Genomic DNA, 19163 nt, shown 5'->3' with positions numbered 1-19163 from the left:
TTTCCAGAATTACAAATCAAGAGATGAAAATTAAAGATGAAACTTTTTAGATATTATTTATTTAAAAAATTATAACTTTATAATAAATTATTTGCAGAATAAACAAGTCTTTTATTTCAGTGTACTAGAGGTTATACAATACTGAATTATTAACTATATTAAAATATTATGCGATATAAATAATATAATATATTAAGTAACGTTAGTTACACAGTCTCCATATTACAATTCAGACAGGCCAATTGAAGTTCCATTCTTTTCTTAAATCCTTGAATCAAAGTGTCCATGCGTCTGTAAGAATAAATAAAAAAATATTTAATAATATTATATTATTTTAAACTTGATGAAAAGTCAATTTATTAGAAGATTACTAGAAGGCTTCAAAGATACTTACTTTTTATCTTCTTCATTATCCAATGGAGGTAAACCGGCAAGCGATTCTATGAGATGACTCCTATAAATATAAATAATCCCTTTTATAATATACGTAAATTGAAAATAAAGGTTATTTAACTACATATTGTGTATAGGTAACGATAAATATTACTTAAATAAAATACTAGTTACTGCATTTTTTATAAAGATATCAATTAATAATCAATTCACGAAACAAACTTGAAATACAAATATAAACATATTTTCTTATTTCTTCATCGGATGTAAAATCTGTCTTTGCTATATAATCTAAATGTAAATTAGTAAACACGAATATCATCCCACCAACCGCTATCTATACAACAAATCAATCAAACCATCAATAGTCAATATCTAATCATAACCGTGTCACCACTTTCCATCAAATGGGACTGTGCTCATCAGCCTACAAATTACATAAAAAAATTTAATACAAAGAAGCCTTCCTCCTAACATGATCCGCGTGCACTTGCGGCGCGCGCAAAATTCGTACGCCCGGCTGAAAAATAAATTACAAAAAAAAGACGTGTGGCACTCGGGGACTGCCGCGGTAAAGCTATTGCATGCTATGCCTTCAAGCCACACCTCCGTGCCCGTCGGAGTGGGGAGCGTGAGGTTTTTTCGTTACGGAATTTCTGGATTCGGTCCCCGCGCTCAAGGCCCGTGATAGAAGCTATGCAATAGCTTAAAAAAAACTCACTCAGCCTTTCTCGTAAGATGGTCCGCGCACGCCAACCGCAGCAGCGCGCACTCAAGCCGCGCTCGGAAGGCGGTCGCGCGGCTGTGCGGCGGCGCGCAGGCCGCCAGCCGAGCTACCTCCTCGCACACCGTCTCGCATATGTCGCGCACGTAGCGGGACGCAGCCGCGCCACAGATGCTGTCCACCTGGTTTTTATTAAAAAAGAGCATGTTTGTAGAGCACATGAGCCAGAAGTGAAACTTCTCTGGGAAGATTCAAAGATACCAAAATCGTCGCCTTACTCCATGACGCGACCTTGAAATATTACTCTCAACACGCCTAAAGAAGTTTCAAAAAGCTAATATGGGTATAAAGGGTGGAAATTTTTTAATTTAGGTAGGTATAGTCTGTCCACTATAAGAATTGCCTTTTGACAGCTCGACGGGTGATACCAGAAGTGATGTCCAAAAGATTATTATCGATTGTGATACCATTCCGATTATAAATTCTAAATATTATCATAAATCGAATCAGGTACGTAAATAATAATTACAACGTAAACGTACTAATAAGATACATATTATGTAATAATAAGACCACATATCGATGCATTTTATGTTAAAACTAAACTAAACTAATATTTTATTATTTATTGGTTTCTATCTTAAATTTTGGTTCTTTACGTTTAAATTACATAACATAATAGAAGAGTTTTTCTGTATCGAAAATATTTTACAGAGTATTTCTATCGATTATTATAATCTATCGAACCATCATAAGCCAACCATAAGTGGGCGGAGCCTGTCCATGAAGTACAATATTCCTGGTATGACATTTTAACCTAAACAATACAATCCTTCATAGGCGTGAAGCTGTCAAAAAGCAAATAATATAATGGACAGAGTATAGTCCCGGGCATGATAAGTTAATTTTATTAAAATCTTTAAATGCAGTTCTATTATTTCCAGTATTTCAAGTACTTCCCCTCCAGGGCCGATCGAAAATTTCCAATCAGTATATTTTTTTTTTAGTAACTAAGTACATAAATAAACAATGTCGCTTGCCGCTGTCTGTCTTTGTATGCTTAGATCTTTAAAACTAAACTAATTTCGATGTGGGTTTTTAACAGATTCTAAAATAACTCTTGAATGTAATGTATTCAAAATATAATATTTAGCATGTAAAATATAGTAAAGAAAATATCAATGGGGAGCCAGAGCGACCCAAGATAGTTTTATAATTTTCTTATACAACTTTGCCGTATAAAAATGCTTTCACTTTTATATTTATATTTTTTTATTTAATTTAATTTTAAAATTAATATATCAATACATTCTGGAGTCTAGTTAAATTACTGTGAATTGTAAAATAAAATTAATATGAATTAACATTAATATACGCACATTAAGGTTACTTAATGTAATATTAATATATGCACATTCATAAAATTATGCACATTACAGTTTGCAAATGCATAAACTTATACAACATGTAATATATTATGCACTTTGCAACGCTGCAGTGTGCACTGTGCAGATGTGTAGAGATTTTAATGTATTTATGAAGACCTTAACGGCCTTTAAAAAATTGCCATATCGGACGGTATTTCACGTCCACATGGCGGGGTATTGGTAAAGTTTTCAACTAGCAATAATCGCACCTCGGATAAACCTCATTGGTTACGATATTGCCTCTGCGCAAAGTTAAAAAACATAAATAGCGCCAAAACTATATAGTTTTGACGAAAACATTTCGATAGCGCGATGCAAATCGCCGTATATTTGAAGAACGCCATCTAGTGAGATAATTGAAAGACTTAAAATTATAAAAGTTACTTTAAAGTTTATCAATTCAACATTTTTTTAACACACAAATATTAAAACATGTTATATAATTAGACAGCTACAAATTACTGGTCACAACATTTTATGTTAATGTTAATATTTATGTTATTTTAAACTTATCCAAATACGTATGTATGTACCTAAAAACACATACATACCTCAGCATGCACAGCAATGAGGTTATTAATAATCTCGTACACATACGGCCTGGCGTCATCTACCATAGCATCTGGGTCTATCTTATGCCTGCCCATATACATGCTGGGCTCAATGGTCCCCACTAGAGGATCTCCCTTTTGCTCTATGTACGTTTCCGCTATATTTGATTCGAGATCGCTTAGCGCGTCTTTCGTTGTTTGTAACGCTAGCGCCGGTTTTGGGAATTCATAGCTGAAAAAAAATATTTTACAGTTTATGTGTGTAATACAAATTCATGCAATGACAAGTAAAAATAAAATATTTATGACTTCCGTAACTATGAATTCAAATCATTATAGATTTTTAATTGTTTTAAATTAGAAAAGCCTATTATTTAACTACTAACTGTGGCAAGCCATTATTAAGTAAATAGATGAAAAACAACGTCCACACTTAGAATGAAGTTTTAAAACATATTGTTCTATACAAAATACACATACTTTTCAAACGAAGTCGCGATATTGGTCAATATAACTCTCCTAGTGTATTGTGCATTAGCGGACGCAATGAGCAGTCGTTGTTGCCACGAGCGAGTGCCACCTTCGCTGCTTTCGTCCAACCGCTGGTCGAGAGCTACTGATAGACTTGTGTTGTTGAAATCCTACAAATTATGTGTTTATTAAATTAAAAAAGTATAGGTAATTAAAAAAAATGGAGGTTAACGAAAAGGTGTAATAAGTTGTTAGGAAATTGATTGAAGATATTGAAAAAGAAACTTATTTGCATAATTACATGTAGCTGGTATTTAACTATTATTTTCAAAAGTAAGATAATATATTATCTCAATAAGCACATTTAATGATACACTAAATCTATATGTACTCAAAATATTGTTCCGAACTAAAATCAAAGTAATATTTTTAATTACTTAATGAAGTTCCTTTACATCATAATAAATATTCCACACCCAGAAACTATCGTTTGGTTTTTTAAGTTAATGCGATTAACCAATTTGGTGGTTCGCATGATAATAAGTGATCACCACCGCCCATGAATATTATTAGTACAGGTAAAATGTAAAATAATTTGGAAAATCCAAAAGTGCACGCCTCATAATTTTTTTTTAATAATTATTTATTAATTATTATTTTTGTTTATTTAATAACAATTAAACCACATCGAATCAGACCCTGAAAAATGAAAGGGTTCTATTCCTGAGCATACTCAAGCGTAAGGGGAAAAAAAAGACTCGATTAGTAAAGTATTTCGGTCGCTATCGTGTTAACAAGAAAATCCTCCGCACATACAGACACACGGACGTCCAAGACAGAACTTTTTTAAACTGTTTTTTAACTAGTTTAAATAACAAAAATGACATCAAAAATATCATGAATGTTAAAAATAGTGTTTTTTCTTAATATGTGTGTGTATGTATTATCTTACAAGTGCAATGTATGATACATAAAGACATTTTAAGTTTGAAAAATCAGATGTTTTGCGCGAAGTGACAGTAGTACCCACCTCAACGCTTCGCTTATGAGGCGTGCAATATTTGCAAATGCGTGGCCCGCTTTTAAGAGATGCGGTAAGAAAAAACCACAAAATAAAAATGACCTCATCATCATGCTGCAGCGCCAGGTTGTGCAGCACCGCGACGTACGCGAGCAGTATCTGCTGCGTGTGCTTCTGCAGCGCGGCGAGCGGCTCGCCCCCCGCCAGCAGCGGGCTCTCGCGCCGCCCGCTCGCTGACACGCACTTGTGGATCGAGGACAGCGCGTCGTTCATGTACGTTTCTAGAAGATTCGGCTGGAATATTAAATTCCACCATTTAATTTAATTCAACCAGTTCTATATTGTGTATTAAAAAATATTTGGTAAATAATAAATTTTTATTATTTACCAGCCCAAGAAAATATTATTTTTTCTAATGCATTACAGTTAATCAAGTTTTTTTTTATCGCTTAAGCAGGAGCAGGCAGGTCACCTAATAGAGAGAGATGTTATCCTTAATGTAAACTTGTGTAAATCTTTCAGATAGAATCATTAATCTCTTGAGATAAAATTTATATAGAGTAATGAGAAGCAAGAACCTTGTGTAAAAGTAAATTATTCAAATAAAAATTCCAGATTTCAAAGATAAAGATTCCTCCGTTTTCTTTTACCACACAAACAAAATTCACTATTTCAATTAAATCAATTTGATACTAATTGCAATTTATTTACTAATGAAATAAATGATATAACTTACAAGATTTGTAATAGCACCATAATCAGAAAACTCTTCAATCTTCCAAGTTTCTTTATCAGCGAGTCCCTTCACTCGCTTGTGCGCTCGTTGCAAAAACACAGTCATACCGTGTACACGATAATCGAATATGACTTTCTCTACAATGCTTAATGGCTAGAAAACAATAATTAAATACAGATATAATAACACTTTTTTTAGTGAAACAGCTTAAATAATTAATAACAAGTTCCTATAGCCATAACTACTATTCCAATTGTTTAGGAATCACAAACCTTGTATTTACAATAATAAACAAAAAAAGGGTTATATAAAGTAAAAAACACTATATACCAGTGGCGTGCATTCCATAAAGACATAAAGACACTGCCTACCCTACCATTTACCAAACTGATCAATATTTAATATGCATAAATGAAATTCACAGCGTCATTAAATTTTATTAATTGCGCCATGTAGTTATGAAATAAAAATATATTTCAAATATATTTTAGATCCATCTATCGGTATTTTGGTAGCATTATTATCTAATTTCTATAACACCGCTCGGCTCAAGTCACTATGCATGCGCTGCACTAGCGCCGCCACGGGACCCAGTACGTCACGGGACGGCAAAGACACAAACTATCCGTGTCTAAGTTTTTATATGTGTGCTCTGCGTGTCTACGCATATTTTATATGTGTGCGTGCCTATAAACACGGCACACTGATGTTATAAAACCACGCACACAAACACACAAGGTAGGCAGTGTCTTTTTACGAAGATAAACGAATTAGGTACGAACCGAATTCGGAACTACATCGAAAGTCGAAACTGATGTTGAATATGCGACCAATTTAAGAAGTGTGATAATTTATACAAATTTGAAGCGGTAAAGACCATCTGTAAATAGTATCATTATTCGTTTGTTTTGTTTTGGAAATAACAAACGTCTACTTTGAGGTTAAATTTGTAATGTTTACTACGACAATTTGCAAGTGAAGTGTTTTGAGAGTAACTAAATAGATTATGTATATCATCAGTGTATTTTGTAAGATAATAAGGTATAATTTAACGAAAAATTCTTATTTTTGTTTTATGAATAAACTTTTATCAAACAGAGAGTGATAGGAAAAAGGCCGATCTATATATGGATCTATACCGGAATTTGTAATACACAAAGGTAAAGTTAATCATTAATTTCATAATATAGAATACTAGTTAGGATATCATACCTACCTACTTTGACAATTATTTTATAGATAATATGACCTATGTTCGTAATATGTTTTCCATTATTTTGCGGAATACTATGTATCTCCAATCAAATATCAGTACTGCAATATGAAATATTAGATTTTATGACTTAATATCATTACAATATTTCTGCCTACCCTGTCCAAAAACTCTGTGCACGCCCCTGCTATATACAGTAAAGTAAAAAACACTATTGTCAATGCACACAACAATACTATTCAGGTACATAAATAATAAAACAAATGTATAACTTAGCGGCCTTATCGCATAAAAGCGATTTCTTCCAGGCAATCTTGGGATATAGGAAAAATAAATCATTAAATAATACAGTAGTAACGTCTACAACATTTCATATTCATTTTTTATTGAAGTTATACTTCTTTTGGCGCGATGGAGAAAAATGATGAGAGTGAATTTTTACGATGTGCGCGCACACCGACACCTAAATTGAACAGCATGAAGTTAGTTCTAGGTGGTATGAAAATTGATAACTATGTTCAAGTTGTATATTCTAGTACATATTTTTTTTCCATACGCCAAAGAAGTATAACTTCTAACGCGTGTACATAAGTACACACACTCTTTTTTACGGAGCTGTATGTGTTACACTATGTATAAATGTATACCTGTGAAGGCAGATCCAATTTCAACAGCGACTCGTACGCATCCCGCAAGTTGCGCAGGTTGGCGCCGAGCCGCGAGCGCAGCGCGTCCGCGGGCAGCGCCGCGCCGCCGCCCGCCAGCAGGCACAGGCGCATGTGCTCGGAGAACACCTCCACTGCGGCTATTATCATCTCCTGTTAATGATTACGTGACGTGATGTTATTGACTTTTTAATTTTTTAATTGAAATTGATATTTTTGTTTTATGGCATTCAAATGCTTTATAATATAAATTTATAAAGAATATAAAAAATTTGTTGAGTCCCGCCTCGTGATCGAATTTTTTCTATTCTTTATAAGTAAATTTATTTTTTAATGTCATTTTTTTTCAATATGTATTTTTAGAAACTTTTGAACGGATTTTAAACGCGATTTAATATGTATTTTATTCATTTTAAAAATTACACACACATAAGTTTGATGTGTAATCATAATGTACGCTAAACCAGAATGGACACAGGTTTTAGATTTTGTTTTTATTGAAATACTCTTCTATATCAATACATTGGTGAAAAATACATGTTTTGATATTAAAATGTGGTATGCATGCAATTTTTTTTTTGATAGACGGTGGACATTTATCTGGAGCGCGATATATCAATAATACCTATTATCAACAATAAATATATTATTTTCAACAATATGGTCACAGTTTCTTGTAAAAAATCGCGCTATTTTCCTCAGTGACATGTAAAGAATCGCGCTATTATACCCTTAACCCTTGGGTAGGCTCACCTTGAGGTCCGCCTGGCGCTGCGGGTCGGCGGGGCAGCCGGCGAGCTCGCCCGCGAAGTAGCGCCTCGCGAGCGGCCACAGCGCGTGCAGCTCGGCGGCCAGCGCGCCGCACGCGCACGCGCACCAGCTCGCGCGCAACACGCTCCAGCTGCCCTCGTTCTCTTCGCGGGCTTTGCGTTTACCTGTGATACAATGTTATAACGTTACCGGTTGTAGCTGACTTTGTCTATGAGAATATATTTTTTTTATTTTCATTTAAGAAAATATTTACTTCCTAATAAATAACAATTTGATACAAAAAATTTGTTGTTTGTAAAGTAGGTTTACGATCGAGATGTTTACGTGAAAACGTCTTATTGGTGGCAGCGCTCGAGATGAGACGGGAGATCGGTCCGTCTCTTTCTCGTTATACCTGCGATCGCGCTCGTGAGATTTTGGTGTGACACAAGTTTCTGAACATGTCTTCCGACTAAAACGATTTTAAAAACGTTATCACGTTAAAAAAAAAATACCTACATGGCGTTTGAAATATGCATGTTAAAATGTTACCTTTTTCACTTATCTCTTGATCTTCCTTTTGTTTAAAATGGTCTTTCACTTTGTTCATAAGACTCATGAGGTAATCTTTTCGTGTTGTGATTGCTATCCATGCTGCATCACCATCCCAATTTAAACTTATTAACAATCTAAAAAATACATTTAAAATTTCGTTCATTACATTTACAATATTTTTTTTATTATTTCCGAGTTTAGTTATTTTTTTATGATTTTGAAGCATACCTTATGTATTTTGTTTGTTCTTGGACATTACAGGGCATTGTTTTCATGCGGGCAAACAAATTTTCTTTCAAATCTTCGATCTTTTTATCAATTTCATCTAAGATTTTTTGGAAAAGCTAAAAGAATAAGAACACTGTAATTATTACTTCACATCTATTAAAACGAATAATTTGACAAAAATTCTATATATTTAATTGTCTTACCTTTACATCAGTATTGCCAAACAAGTTCTTAACTCGCGTATAGTCGTTAACCACTAAATCGTATTCCTTTTTTCGAATATTTCTATCGATGGATGCGGGTAGTTGGAATAAAAACTTGTGCCTCGTCAGAAGCGAGAGCGCCTCTCGCGTCTTATCTGCGTTCTCTTTTCGGGATAATATTTCGGAGAAAAGCGAGTCCGCTAATGTTATTGATTCTAAAAATAGCATATTGCATATTAATGCATGTAAATTAAAGAATAATTAAAATATTTTCAGGTCATATTTGGTTTTGGCAAAGTTAATTATAACTGTATAGAGATAACAAATTGTTATAACTGTCATCAGCATTCAAGGATTTTTTATTTGTAGAAAAGCAGTGTTGATATAATTATTCTTAACATAAAAAAATTACAACCTTCAATGGCTGCCTGTAAGCTGGGCAGTGGTTCTTTGCCATTCTTTCTTTGATCCTCTTCATACATGTTCTTCAGAAGAACAAGACGATCCAGTTGATCCATTACAGCCCCAGTGTTCGCTTTCAGAAAACTAAGCTGACCTTCCTTTTGACCTTCCACCTAAAAAAAATGGAAAAAAAATATTTTGTATAATTTAGGCTTTTTTCGTATCAGTAAAAAATATTAGAGAATATGCAAACTTCATACTTTTCTCTGTAGAAACACCATCCCTGCCTTCAAGTCTTCAAATGAAGTATTACTATGATGTTCCAGCAAATACCAGCCAGGTTGAAAGTTTTCTTCAGACAGCTTGCCAGAACTTAGAAAAACATATTCATAAAAATAGAAGTTATTAATTGGATTAAACACTAGAATAAAAACCCACTAAATATAGGCTTATATTCAGTCCATTACACAGCCATTTAGTCCATTAATATAATTCATTTATATAATCTTTTTACACTACAATGTCTTCATATAACCTTGAACACATCTTTTATTTGTATTGATGCCGAGTGTAGGCAACATATTATGTAAACGTTAAGTCTACACTTAAAAACTTAGGAGTTCTAAAAAATGTACTAAAAATTATTTGATAAGACATAATATAATATAGACCATTTGATATTTCTTTATGATCTACTTCATCTCCCTAAGTGGTCGTGATTTCAATATAAATAGTCTTCTAATATAATAATAAAAGGATTATAGTATTCTTACCCATCTGGAAACAGTTCATTAAGCTCTTCTTCCGGAAACTTACAATCATCCCCCTCAGTAGCGAGCCCCAATGGGTCAGGTGGGGTATACGCTGTGGGGGACATGGGCCGCCTCCCCCACGGTAGCGCTGGGGGGGCAGCTTCCTCCACCCATACTGCACTCTCCTTTACTGGGCCTATTGACTCATGGTAACCTAAAAATGAAGGCGTTATTAGTTCAGATATTAATTATATAAATAAATAGTGGTTTTACGATATTTTACAATATTTATTTTTACAATATTCACATTTGATACAGCAGATTAGATATTTCAATAACAAAAATTTTTAATGTATCTTAACAGGAAAAGAAGTTATATATAATATATATTTATATAAAGTACTTACAGTCAGAGAAATATTTAAATACTAGACAAGGCAAGACACACAGATCGGTGGTAAATGTAAATAATATGTAATGATGTTTCAAAAGTGCTTCTAGAAGAAGTATAATTGAATAAATAAATGTTTGAGTTTGAGACAAAACATACCTCTAAACTGAACAGTTGAAGTACCCTCCCCTCCAGATCTTGTAGTGACAATAATATCCCCTCTTCCTTTGCAAGGCCCAGATCTTGCTACAATCTTATTTCGACTTTTCCATTCAGCAGATAGCAAGCAATCACATCCACATATTTTCAGACCTAGAAGATATTAATTCCTACCGAATTATTTAACTTGTAATCAAAGCCTGATATATTTTTTTTTTATTTGTTTACGAAATTTGTCCAGTTTCCTCATAGATATCACAAATGATAGGATTTGGGCACAAATAGAATTTAATTCAGAATGTACCTATTAAGTCAGTTGCGCTTGTTCCTAGAAATTCGCCTCTTATAGTTACTCTGGTACCAGGGGGCCCTTCTTTAGGTGATATACCAGTTACCACTGGAGGCGGACCCATCACTACTAGGACTTTTAAGACAAAAATCCAAACACTAGTTGCAAAATGTAGTAGTCAAACACAAGTTATTCGAAAATAATTTTTAACACTGAAATTAGCTTTGTGATTTGTTAACCCGATTGTTAAATATATATTTAAATAATTTACTAAACTTAAACTTTAATTTGAATTATTTATAATCAACATTTTACACGAAATCACAAATGGATTTGTTATCAAATATGACACTTGACAGCTGTTGACAATGACAATAAACTTTATTAAACTCTTCTGTGATTAAAATACAGAATAGTAAAATACTATATTCCGTTCGTACTGTTCATTCTGTAGATTATGATAATTAATGATATTCTGAAGGCGTTTTCAGTAACATAATTAAGAAATTAAGCGCTATTTAGGTAATGTCACGCACAAAATTCTTTCATTCAATCTATGCAGTATGCACATAACATGCACATTTATAATCTATAAACTGGTTTGACAGTGACAAATGTCAGAAAAAATTAATTAGACTTTGATTTATTGTCATGTGGGATATTTGGTTTTCATTCATGAAAATTTTGTGTACGGTGATGAATTTGGGGGTGTAACTTTTATTTTATTTTAGCGCATTTTATTTGATCACAGAACAAATTATGCTGCTTCTATTTAATTTGTAATTTAAGTACATATATCAATATGGCTCAGTCTAATTTCAGGTATGCTATAGGTCTTCATTATTTAATTACCATGAACCAAGTAAAAAAATATACTTTTATTTTCATGTTTCAGTGCAATTGACGAATATGGTTTTGAAAGACACGAAGATTTTGATTATGCAAGCTATGAAGATTTTATGTCTGTATATCTAAAGGTCTTGGCGTCGAGAGCGCAAAAATGGTCCATATTGCTTGGCGAAGGAAAGTCGGTCAAACGCACGAACACAGTTAAAAGATACGTGCGTAAAGGGATTCCGAGTAAGTACCTTTTTGTATAGCAAACTAATTCCATACATTGTTTTTGATTATGCTAATTTATGAATAAATTTCTCAATTATTTTGTAACATTTAACTAAAATTTATTTATCACGATAGCACTAAAGCACGCAACATTATTAGTAAAGTGTTAAATATAACAGTTTGGTTGTATGTTTATATATTTAGTAAATTGTTATACTTACTTAATTAAAATATTTAAACTGCCAGGTGAGCATCGACCATCAGTATGGATGGCAATCTCAGAAGCTGATAAAATGAGGGAACAGTCTCCAGACCTGTACCACAAGATATTGGATCAGCCATTTGAAAAGGAACTCGTAGATCTTGTGAAAACTGACTTACCTCGGACATTTCCTGATAATATTTACTTTACAAAAGAAGCCAACCATCAGACACATTTGTTTCATGTACTGATTGCTTATGCCCATAACAATAGAGTTGTTGGATACTGCCAAGGATTGAACTATATAGCTGGTATGTTTCCTTACAATTTTTCATAAAGATTAAAAAAAAATTGGTTGTTTGTAAAGGATGTTTACGTGATAACGTCTTATTGGTGGCAGCGCTCGAGATGAGACGGGAGATCGGTCCGTCTCTCTCTCGTTATACCTGCGATCGCGCTCGTGAGGTTTTGGTGTGACACAAGTTTCTGAACATGTCACCCGACTAAAACGATTTTAAAAATGTTATCATGTTAAAACATTGTATATTTATAATCAGACACAAACTAAAATACCTCCCTTATTTATTTAAAAATTGTTTATTATTTTATAATTACTGCAACGGTTAGTAATTACAAGAATCACAATAATTCACTTACAACCATTACTTGATATACAATGAAAAGATTGTATGCTTGACTCACAAGTTTCCATTTACATGATATTATGATTGATTTATAATTGCTAATTATCTGTAGATCATGATTTGTATGAAGGTTACACTAAAAGAACTATTAATAAACTATTTACAATCCTAAGTAGCTTTATGATAGTTAATCTTTTTGTGTTTCCTTGAATTCTAGGTCTATTATTGTTGGCAACAAAAAGTGAAGAAACCTCATTTTGGCTTCTAAAAGTGCTGGTGGAAAAAATACTTCCTGATTACTATACAAAGACTATGGATGGCCTCATAGTTGACATTGAGGTTTTATCTGAGTTGGTAAAATCAAAGGCACCTGATGTTCACCAGCATGTGATAAACTTAGGTATTGATAATTGATACACTTATGTTATCAGTGAAGTCTTGACTCTTGATGCTTTACTTTTATCAACTAAGACTAGATTGTTTTTATTTATCAATACTTGGTTGTAATATATATTTTTTATGATAATTCATTGAATGTAAATCACATAACTACCATAATTATTTTTGATAAGAAATGAAATATATCCAATATCATTTATCAGATTAAAATTAATTTATAAGTACTATTAAAAATAGCAGCATCTTTAGTAAAAATAATGATTCATAAATAAACAAAGCTTTTATGAACTTTTATTTTTAAATACTTTTCTAAAAGTCTATTACTATTTTAGGTTTACCCTGGGCAGTTATAACTACAAAATGGTTTGTATGTTTATTCGCTGAGGTCCTGCCAATAGAGACAGTATTAAGGATTTGGGATTGTTTGTTTTATGAGGGCTCTAAAATTTTATTTAGAGTGTGCATTACATTGATAAAAACAAACAGAGATGCAATCATGGCCTGCAATGACTTCACGTCACTGGCGGAATGCTTTAAAGCTATTGTGAAGAATGCCAGTGCTTTACACTGTCATGAATTTATGCAGGTACTTTTCAGAGATATCACTTTTTACTTAATAAGTTAATAGTTAATAATTTTATGATAATTACAATAGACCATTTATTAATGCACAATGCAATTATATTTAATTATGCTATGCTATAAATTCATGTGTCGAAACTCATGTATTGAACATATCATTAAACAGGCTTCAGTCAAACCAATCGGCTTTGCGGTTTAAAATCTGCAACATTTTAAATTGCAGATGTAAAGAACCATAAATATTTTTTATATGTGCCAAAGTTAATATAATATTAAAATTTAATTTTCAGTCTATATTCAAAGTACCTGGAACACTATCAAACACGACGATTATTAAGTTGCGCGCCCGATTCGCCAAACAACGCCGAGAGCAGCAGCAGAAAGAACCACCGCGGTGAATCATTTAAAATTTATAAAATTTTGATCTCACCTTTTAATGGATTACCAATGATGCTCTACTTATTCACTACTTAAAGTTCAATCGTTCGATATATCTATATTAAAAATAAGTTGCTAAGAATAAAGTCTTATAGTATTAGAAGTTTTAAATATAAACCATGGACGTATAAAAAAAGACGGACGGTATATCGCCTAAACATTGAGTGAAGCCTAGTAATGGCGGCGAAACATCCATGTGTGTGTGCCATGTTGCCATGGCAACAGCTGTCCTGTTGACAATGGCGGCTGTATTTTTTTTCTATAAATTTTGCCGTAATAATTTTGTCATTAAAACATAAAAGAAATAACTTGCTTCCCTGTGGAATGTAATCCCTTGTGTTTTGTTATTTAAAATAGTACTGTTGCGGCACCATTTAACCACACAAGACGGCATTTTAAATATTTTTTGTGAAACAGTGACGCAGTTAATCAGTCGGTAGTTCACGACGTAATGGCGGCCGACTAGCTTACTATGGTGAGAGTGTGTGCGTGTTTATTGTCTTTACACGATCGCTAGCTTACTATGGTGGCTTCACGTTGTTTGTTCGTAATACGGTGTCCGTCTTTTTTTATACGTCCATGATATAAACTATATGTCTTGTATAAAAATACATGCATGGAATAATTTAAAATAAAAAATCTAAACTACAAAGTGATTCATGAACAAAGTATTTGTAAATTTTTATTATGAACAATTTTACATGACATTATAAAATATAGTTGCAAAATTTATAGTTTTGTACAAAAGTTAACTAGTCCTATTTGTCCATCCTTGATTCCAAATTTATTCATGCAAGATCATGACTCATTTAAAAAAAATGAAAATTTTTATTTTTTTTCTTTATGCATTAATATTATAGGTTGCATTCTCTTATGAATCAGGGAATAAAATCTATGATTGCTCTTGTTTATTATTATCTATAGGTAATAAATAGTACAACTAAGAAAAAATGCTTATGTTGAATTAACTTGAAATGTTATTGCATTAATTTATATTTTTTTGAGTGTAGTGATAAGTTTGTAATAATAATAATTTATTTTTATAATTATTTGAGTGAGATAATATTTTTACAAGTATTTGTTATGAAATTATTATTTCTATCTTAGCAAGAATAGTTTTAGTCATAAAGTATTGTATAATTTGGTGTAGTCTTTATTTTTGGTGCATTGTTCATCTTTTGATGATTTTGTTATAGCTTTGTATAAGTAATTATGTAGTTACAAATGAAATGGATACAGTTAAGTTTATTAATGAGGCTTAGTATTATCGAACATGAAAATTCGCCACCAATTAAAATTAATAAGTGACAATAATAAATGACATATCTTTTTTTTATTAGGCATATTATCCTGCTGCTATAGAAAATTTTCATTGGTTAGTATATAAGTCTGGAAACGGTACTGTTATATTTTTTAAAATAAATTATTTATTTTAACTATGCACTTATAATAAATGTGTAGTGGTTGTATGTGTAAAAGACATTTAAATTTTAATGTAAGAGAGCTAGAAAGTAGCCTTTTATATTATATTAGTGTTGCAAGTTTTTGTTCTCTACAATACATACATTGAGCTAATAAATGGTATGGTTCCTTTAAATTTGTTATTTATTGTGAATATTAACTCTTGAACATAATTTTATATAATTAATAATTATATTTATATGTATAATAATAATTTTTGAAACTAATATTTGTATAATGCTTATAATATGTAGTTGTCTATGGTGTGTCATGCTTTCTCATAATAATTATCTATCAGATTGCTGTAACATAAAATTATGTTGGAGGTTCTAAACATAATAAAGGAATGAAATGTTTTCTATGTATTTATTAATGCAACACATGGATTTTCTATACTCTAATGTGGTCATACTTCATGTCTTGTTAAATGGTAATAGTAATCAAATTATTGCCAAGATTAAAACAAAAAACTATATAATATTAATATTTAATAAAGTGACCTAACTTATTTTTCCAGGGAAACCAAGTGGAGACTTAATTTTACCTAAATAGTACATGCAATTAGGATAAATATAAACAATGCATATTCTCATTTCATGTATTTGCTCAATTACTAAAATCACAGTGGAATAATGGCTGACAATATGTTAAGTCTTTAAAGCCACAAGAATATTATTTCCATTGTGGGGCTTTAACTGCAACCACAAGGTGTTTAACTGTTTTTTTTATCTTTGAGCATAAGATATACAATAAAACAAAACCTTTTGATTATAAACATATTCAGAAGAAAAAGTGCATGTAACATATCACATTTATTTACTAACAGGTAATATTATCTATTTAAAATAACGAAAACCATAATTATTTTTCACTAACAATTTCATGATTTTCCACTTTCTAAGATGTCCTTAGCTTCATTTATTTTAGCAGCTATTAAAGGGGAGCCTCCCTTATCTGGATGATTTAGAAGCATAATGCGTCTGTGGGCTTCCCTTATCTGTAAATTAAAAATAATTCAATTTTTTTTTTCAATTTTCAAATTGGTGCACATTAAAAAAAGTATGAAGTGTAAGATTACTTTACAGAATTAATTGTATTAATATTGTAAGAAATAATACATGAGGCCCGGTTAAATATTCGTTTGAATGTAATAAGAATGTACTCCTATTCTACACAGCTAACTAATTGATAACAAATTACAACAAATTATAGTCGTTATTAGCAAAGTGAAGGTAGTTGGGTCGAACGTCGTATAAACAACGTCCGAGCCCCTAGACACGAATCGTAGAAATGCGCCACGAGTCAAAGGAAAGCGGCAATTTATAGTACCTATTTGACAGCTAAGCATGTTCGGACAGGAAAGAGTGACAACTATATTGACAACTCCACAAAAATATTAAATCAAAAGTTACGTCTAATAGCATCTACAGACGCTCCGATTTGGTTGGTGCCAACCATATTGGAACCGACATGGCAACCATTCCAACATTGCTACAGATTGTCCAACGGTTGGCCTTCCAACTGTCAGTTGACCATAGAGTAATATGTCAGTTGACCATAGTACGAAGAGAATGGGCTAAATTCTACTATAGAAATAGAGAAAATTACAGTCATATGCGGCTCTTATAACATATTTTTTAAGGTTTTTAATGTAGCCGCACTGTCAATTTTTTTAATACTTCTAACATAATAAAATACGCTTGATTTCTGGCATCTCTATTTGCGTAATCTTTGTTACTTAAGTCCCACAAACAGGGAAAGTCTTTATATAGTTCGAGTAATTTTATTAATATGTCACGTTCGGTGACCGTAACTCCCTCGGCGTTCATGTTGACGTCGTACACCGGCGGCGTTGCAAATGTGAATGAGCCAATTACCTATATTACTCTATGGAATGAGCCGATTTGGTTGGAACAAAGCTTCCTCACGTTCCAATTTGGTTGGATCGGATAGGAAGTTGGTTTGGTCGGTATTGCTGGCGCATCCAACCACGTCAAACCAATATTAATAATAATTATGTCGGACCGACCGCTCTCTACACTTTCCGATTTGGTCGTGGTCGGATGGTTGGCACCAACCAAATCGGAGCGTCTGTAGATGCATTAACAATATTATATACTGTTACAGTTAGCTTAAAATAACACAAAATATGACTTTTCACAGATACACACTGCTCTGTAAAGTAATAAAATAATTTCCAAGTCTATTTTGTTTTGAAGATGTGATTGAAATGTTTTGATCCATACCTTAGTTTTATTAGCCGTGGGACTCACACCCAAAATTAAAGCTGCTTCTCTTTTCGTCATCTTGGGTTCAAAACCACCCTTATAATATTTCGAATTCGCTAGACTTTCAGCATCAAACTTGGGTAAGTTTTTAACAGCTTCAGCGAATTTCATTGACGCATTGGGCATTTGTTTCATCAAATAGCGACCAGCGAAACCAACTGCTGCCATCCCAAGACCAGCGAGTATCATTGAACTTGCCTAAAAGCCAAATTAAAACAATGTTGATGTCATAATAATTTCTCATTCAGTAAGAACATCTGAGAACATCCACAATATACAGAAGCATAACCTACCATTGTTTAGAGTTCTTTTTTATATTTTTTATTAAAAAAATTGCATGTTATGTTAGCACCCTACACATGAAATATGGTTTCAGTTTATTACATTACTTTTATGCGGTTAGAAGAATGAAGAACTGCTCAATAAATTTCATAACACTGTGATTAGGTTATCATATTGACACATGACAAGGGCTAAATTTTGACATTTAGTGCAGTGCCGTCTGGCATTCTTAGTTTTTAAAACCACAGAATAAAAACTAAGATGAAAATGAAGAAATTACATATACCCCGTTTTCCAATTACAGCACTAGAGCGCATTATGCGGCATAATGCTTCGTTGAATGTTCCAACTACAGCAACACTTAGCACAATCTAGCACTAGAAAAAGTAATGCGCGTGAATTGATGCGTGCAATCGATTTATCGTTAGTAATTATTAATTGTTGGAAAAAATTTTAAAGCTTTCGTTTCATTGTAGTTTTTTCGAAATAATCATAGTTAATTCAAATTGTGCTAAAAAAATAAATATAAGTATGGATGAAGGTACAAACATTGAAAAAAATGTTAATGAAATAATCAAAATCCAAATTACATAAAATAACCGTAAATATTTTTCAACCAATTATTATAGTAGGGGAGCCCAAGAGGGGATTTTGGGATTTACTCGAGCGCGTCAGATTACTATAAGGGACGGTACCTTAGCTATTCATTAGTACCTCTAGTCAATATGAGCAGTTATGGTTGGTGGGTGCGCTCAGGGGCCCCGCTGGAAAATTTGAATAATCCATAATTGCCTAAGGTTGAGCTCGAATCGTCAGATTAGCGAAATGGGGACTTCTTATATTGTAATTAACCCCCCCATATATTAATCTGACGC

General features: G+C 32.6%; 3 protein-coding genes and 1 non-coding gene across 4 annotated transcripts; 1 reads left to right on the top strand and 3 right to left on the bottom strand.

Annotated features, from left to right (window-relative positions):
• Positions 1 to 42: 42 nt before the first annotated feature.
• Sec5 (exocyst complex component secretory 5) lies at positions 43 to 11293 on the bottom strand. The gene is made up of 17 exons (XM_090119995.1): positions 10946 to 11293; positions 10642 to 10794; positions 10113 to 10305; positions 9600 to 9711; positions 9353 to 9512; positions 8938 to 9152; positions 8735 to 8850; positions 8504 to 8640; positions 7955 to 8136; positions 7184 to 7354; positions 5324 to 5476; positions 4690 to 4881; positions 3576 to 3736; positions 3096 to 3327; positions 1115 to 1299; positions 395 to 454; positions 43 to 291 (listed from the first exon to the last, which is right to left on the bottom strand). The coding sequence occupies exons 1-17, from the start codon at positions 11052 to 11054 to the stop codon at positions 207 to 209; spliced, it is 2616 nt and encodes an 871-aa protein (XP_089976121.1). The 5' UTR covers positions 11055 to 11293; the 3' UTR covers positions 43 to 206.
• LOC149909866 (U4 spliceosomal RNA) lies at positions 2660 to 2798 on the bottom strand. The gene has a single exon (XR_016458633.1). It is a non-coding gene; the product is annotated as a U4 spliceosomal RNA (small nuclear RNA).
• A 275-nt stretch (positions 11294 to 11568) lies between the features above and the next one.
• Positions 11569 to 16074, top strand: LOC149909864 (growth hormone-regulated TBC protein 1-A). Its single transcript, XM_090119992.1, has 6 exons — positions 11569 to 11752; positions 11826 to 12010; positions 12239 to 12505; positions 13056 to 13238; positions 13570 to 13823; positions 14110 to 16074. Exons 1-6 carry the CDS (start codon positions 11733 to 11735, stop codon positions 14215 to 14217), a joined length of 1017 nt encoding a protein of 338 aa, XP_089976118.1. The 5' UTR covers positions 11569 to 11732; the 3' UTR covers positions 14218 to 16074.
• Positions 16075 to 16515: 441 nt separating this feature from the next.
• Positions 16516 to 18456, bottom strand: LOC149909863 (mitochondrial import inner membrane translocase subunit TIM14). Its single transcript, XM_090119993.1, has 3 exons — positions 18300 to 18456; positions 17965 to 18204; positions 16516 to 16715 (listed from the first exon to the last, which is right to left on the bottom strand). The coding sequence occupies exons 1-3, from the start codon at positions 18300 to 18302 to the stop codon at positions 16599 to 16601; spliced, it is 360 nt and encodes a 119-aa protein (XP_089976119.1). The 5' UTR covers positions 18303 to 18456; the 3' UTR covers positions 16516 to 16598.
• Positions 18457 to 19163: the final 707 nt, after the last annotated feature.

Source organism: Colias eurytheme, chromosome 3 (genome assembly GCF_061535395.1).
Source record: "Colias eurytheme isolate Ceu_HAF_F1 chromosome 3, ilColEury1 Martin Lab GWU primary, whole genome shotgun sequence".
Classification (NCBI taxonomy): Eukaryota; Metazoa; Arthropoda; class Insecta; order Lepidoptera; family Pieridae; genus Colias; species Colias eurytheme.
Note: the sequence above shows the minus strand (reverse complement) of the source record. Positions and strands in the feature narration are given on the sequence as shown.

Bases quoted from the DNA above. Each gene is read 5' to 3' on its own strand.
- Sec5 (XM_090119995.1), bottom strand. From the start codon at position 11,054: ATGGGTCCGCCTCCAGTGGTAACTGGTATATCACCTAAAGAAGGGCCC. The intron at 4,882-5,323 runs GTAAGTTATATC...TTAATATTCCAG, and splicing joins ATGGTGCTATTACAAATCTT to CCGAATCTTCTAGAAACGTA. The intron at 455-1,114 runs GTGAGTTTTTTT...TTATATTTATAG, and splicing joins CATCTTACGAGAAAGGCTGA to GAGTCATCTCATAGAATCGC.
- LOC149909864 (XM_090119992.1), top strand. From the start codon at position 11,733: ATGGCTCAGTCTAATTTCAG. The intron at 12,011-12,238 runs GTAAGTACCTTT...TTAAACTGCCAG, and splicing joins CGTGCGTAAAGGGATTCCGA to GTGAGCATCGACCATCAGTA. The intron at 12,506-13,055 runs GTATGTTTCCTT...CTTGAATTCTAG, and splicing joins AGGATTGAACTATATAGCTG to GTCTATTATTGTTGGCAACA.
- LOC149909863 (XM_090119993.1), bottom strand. The intron at 16,716-17,964 runs GTATGGATCAAA...TTTAATTTACAG, and splicing joins CCACGGCTAATAAAACTAAG to ATAAGGGAAGCCCACAGACG.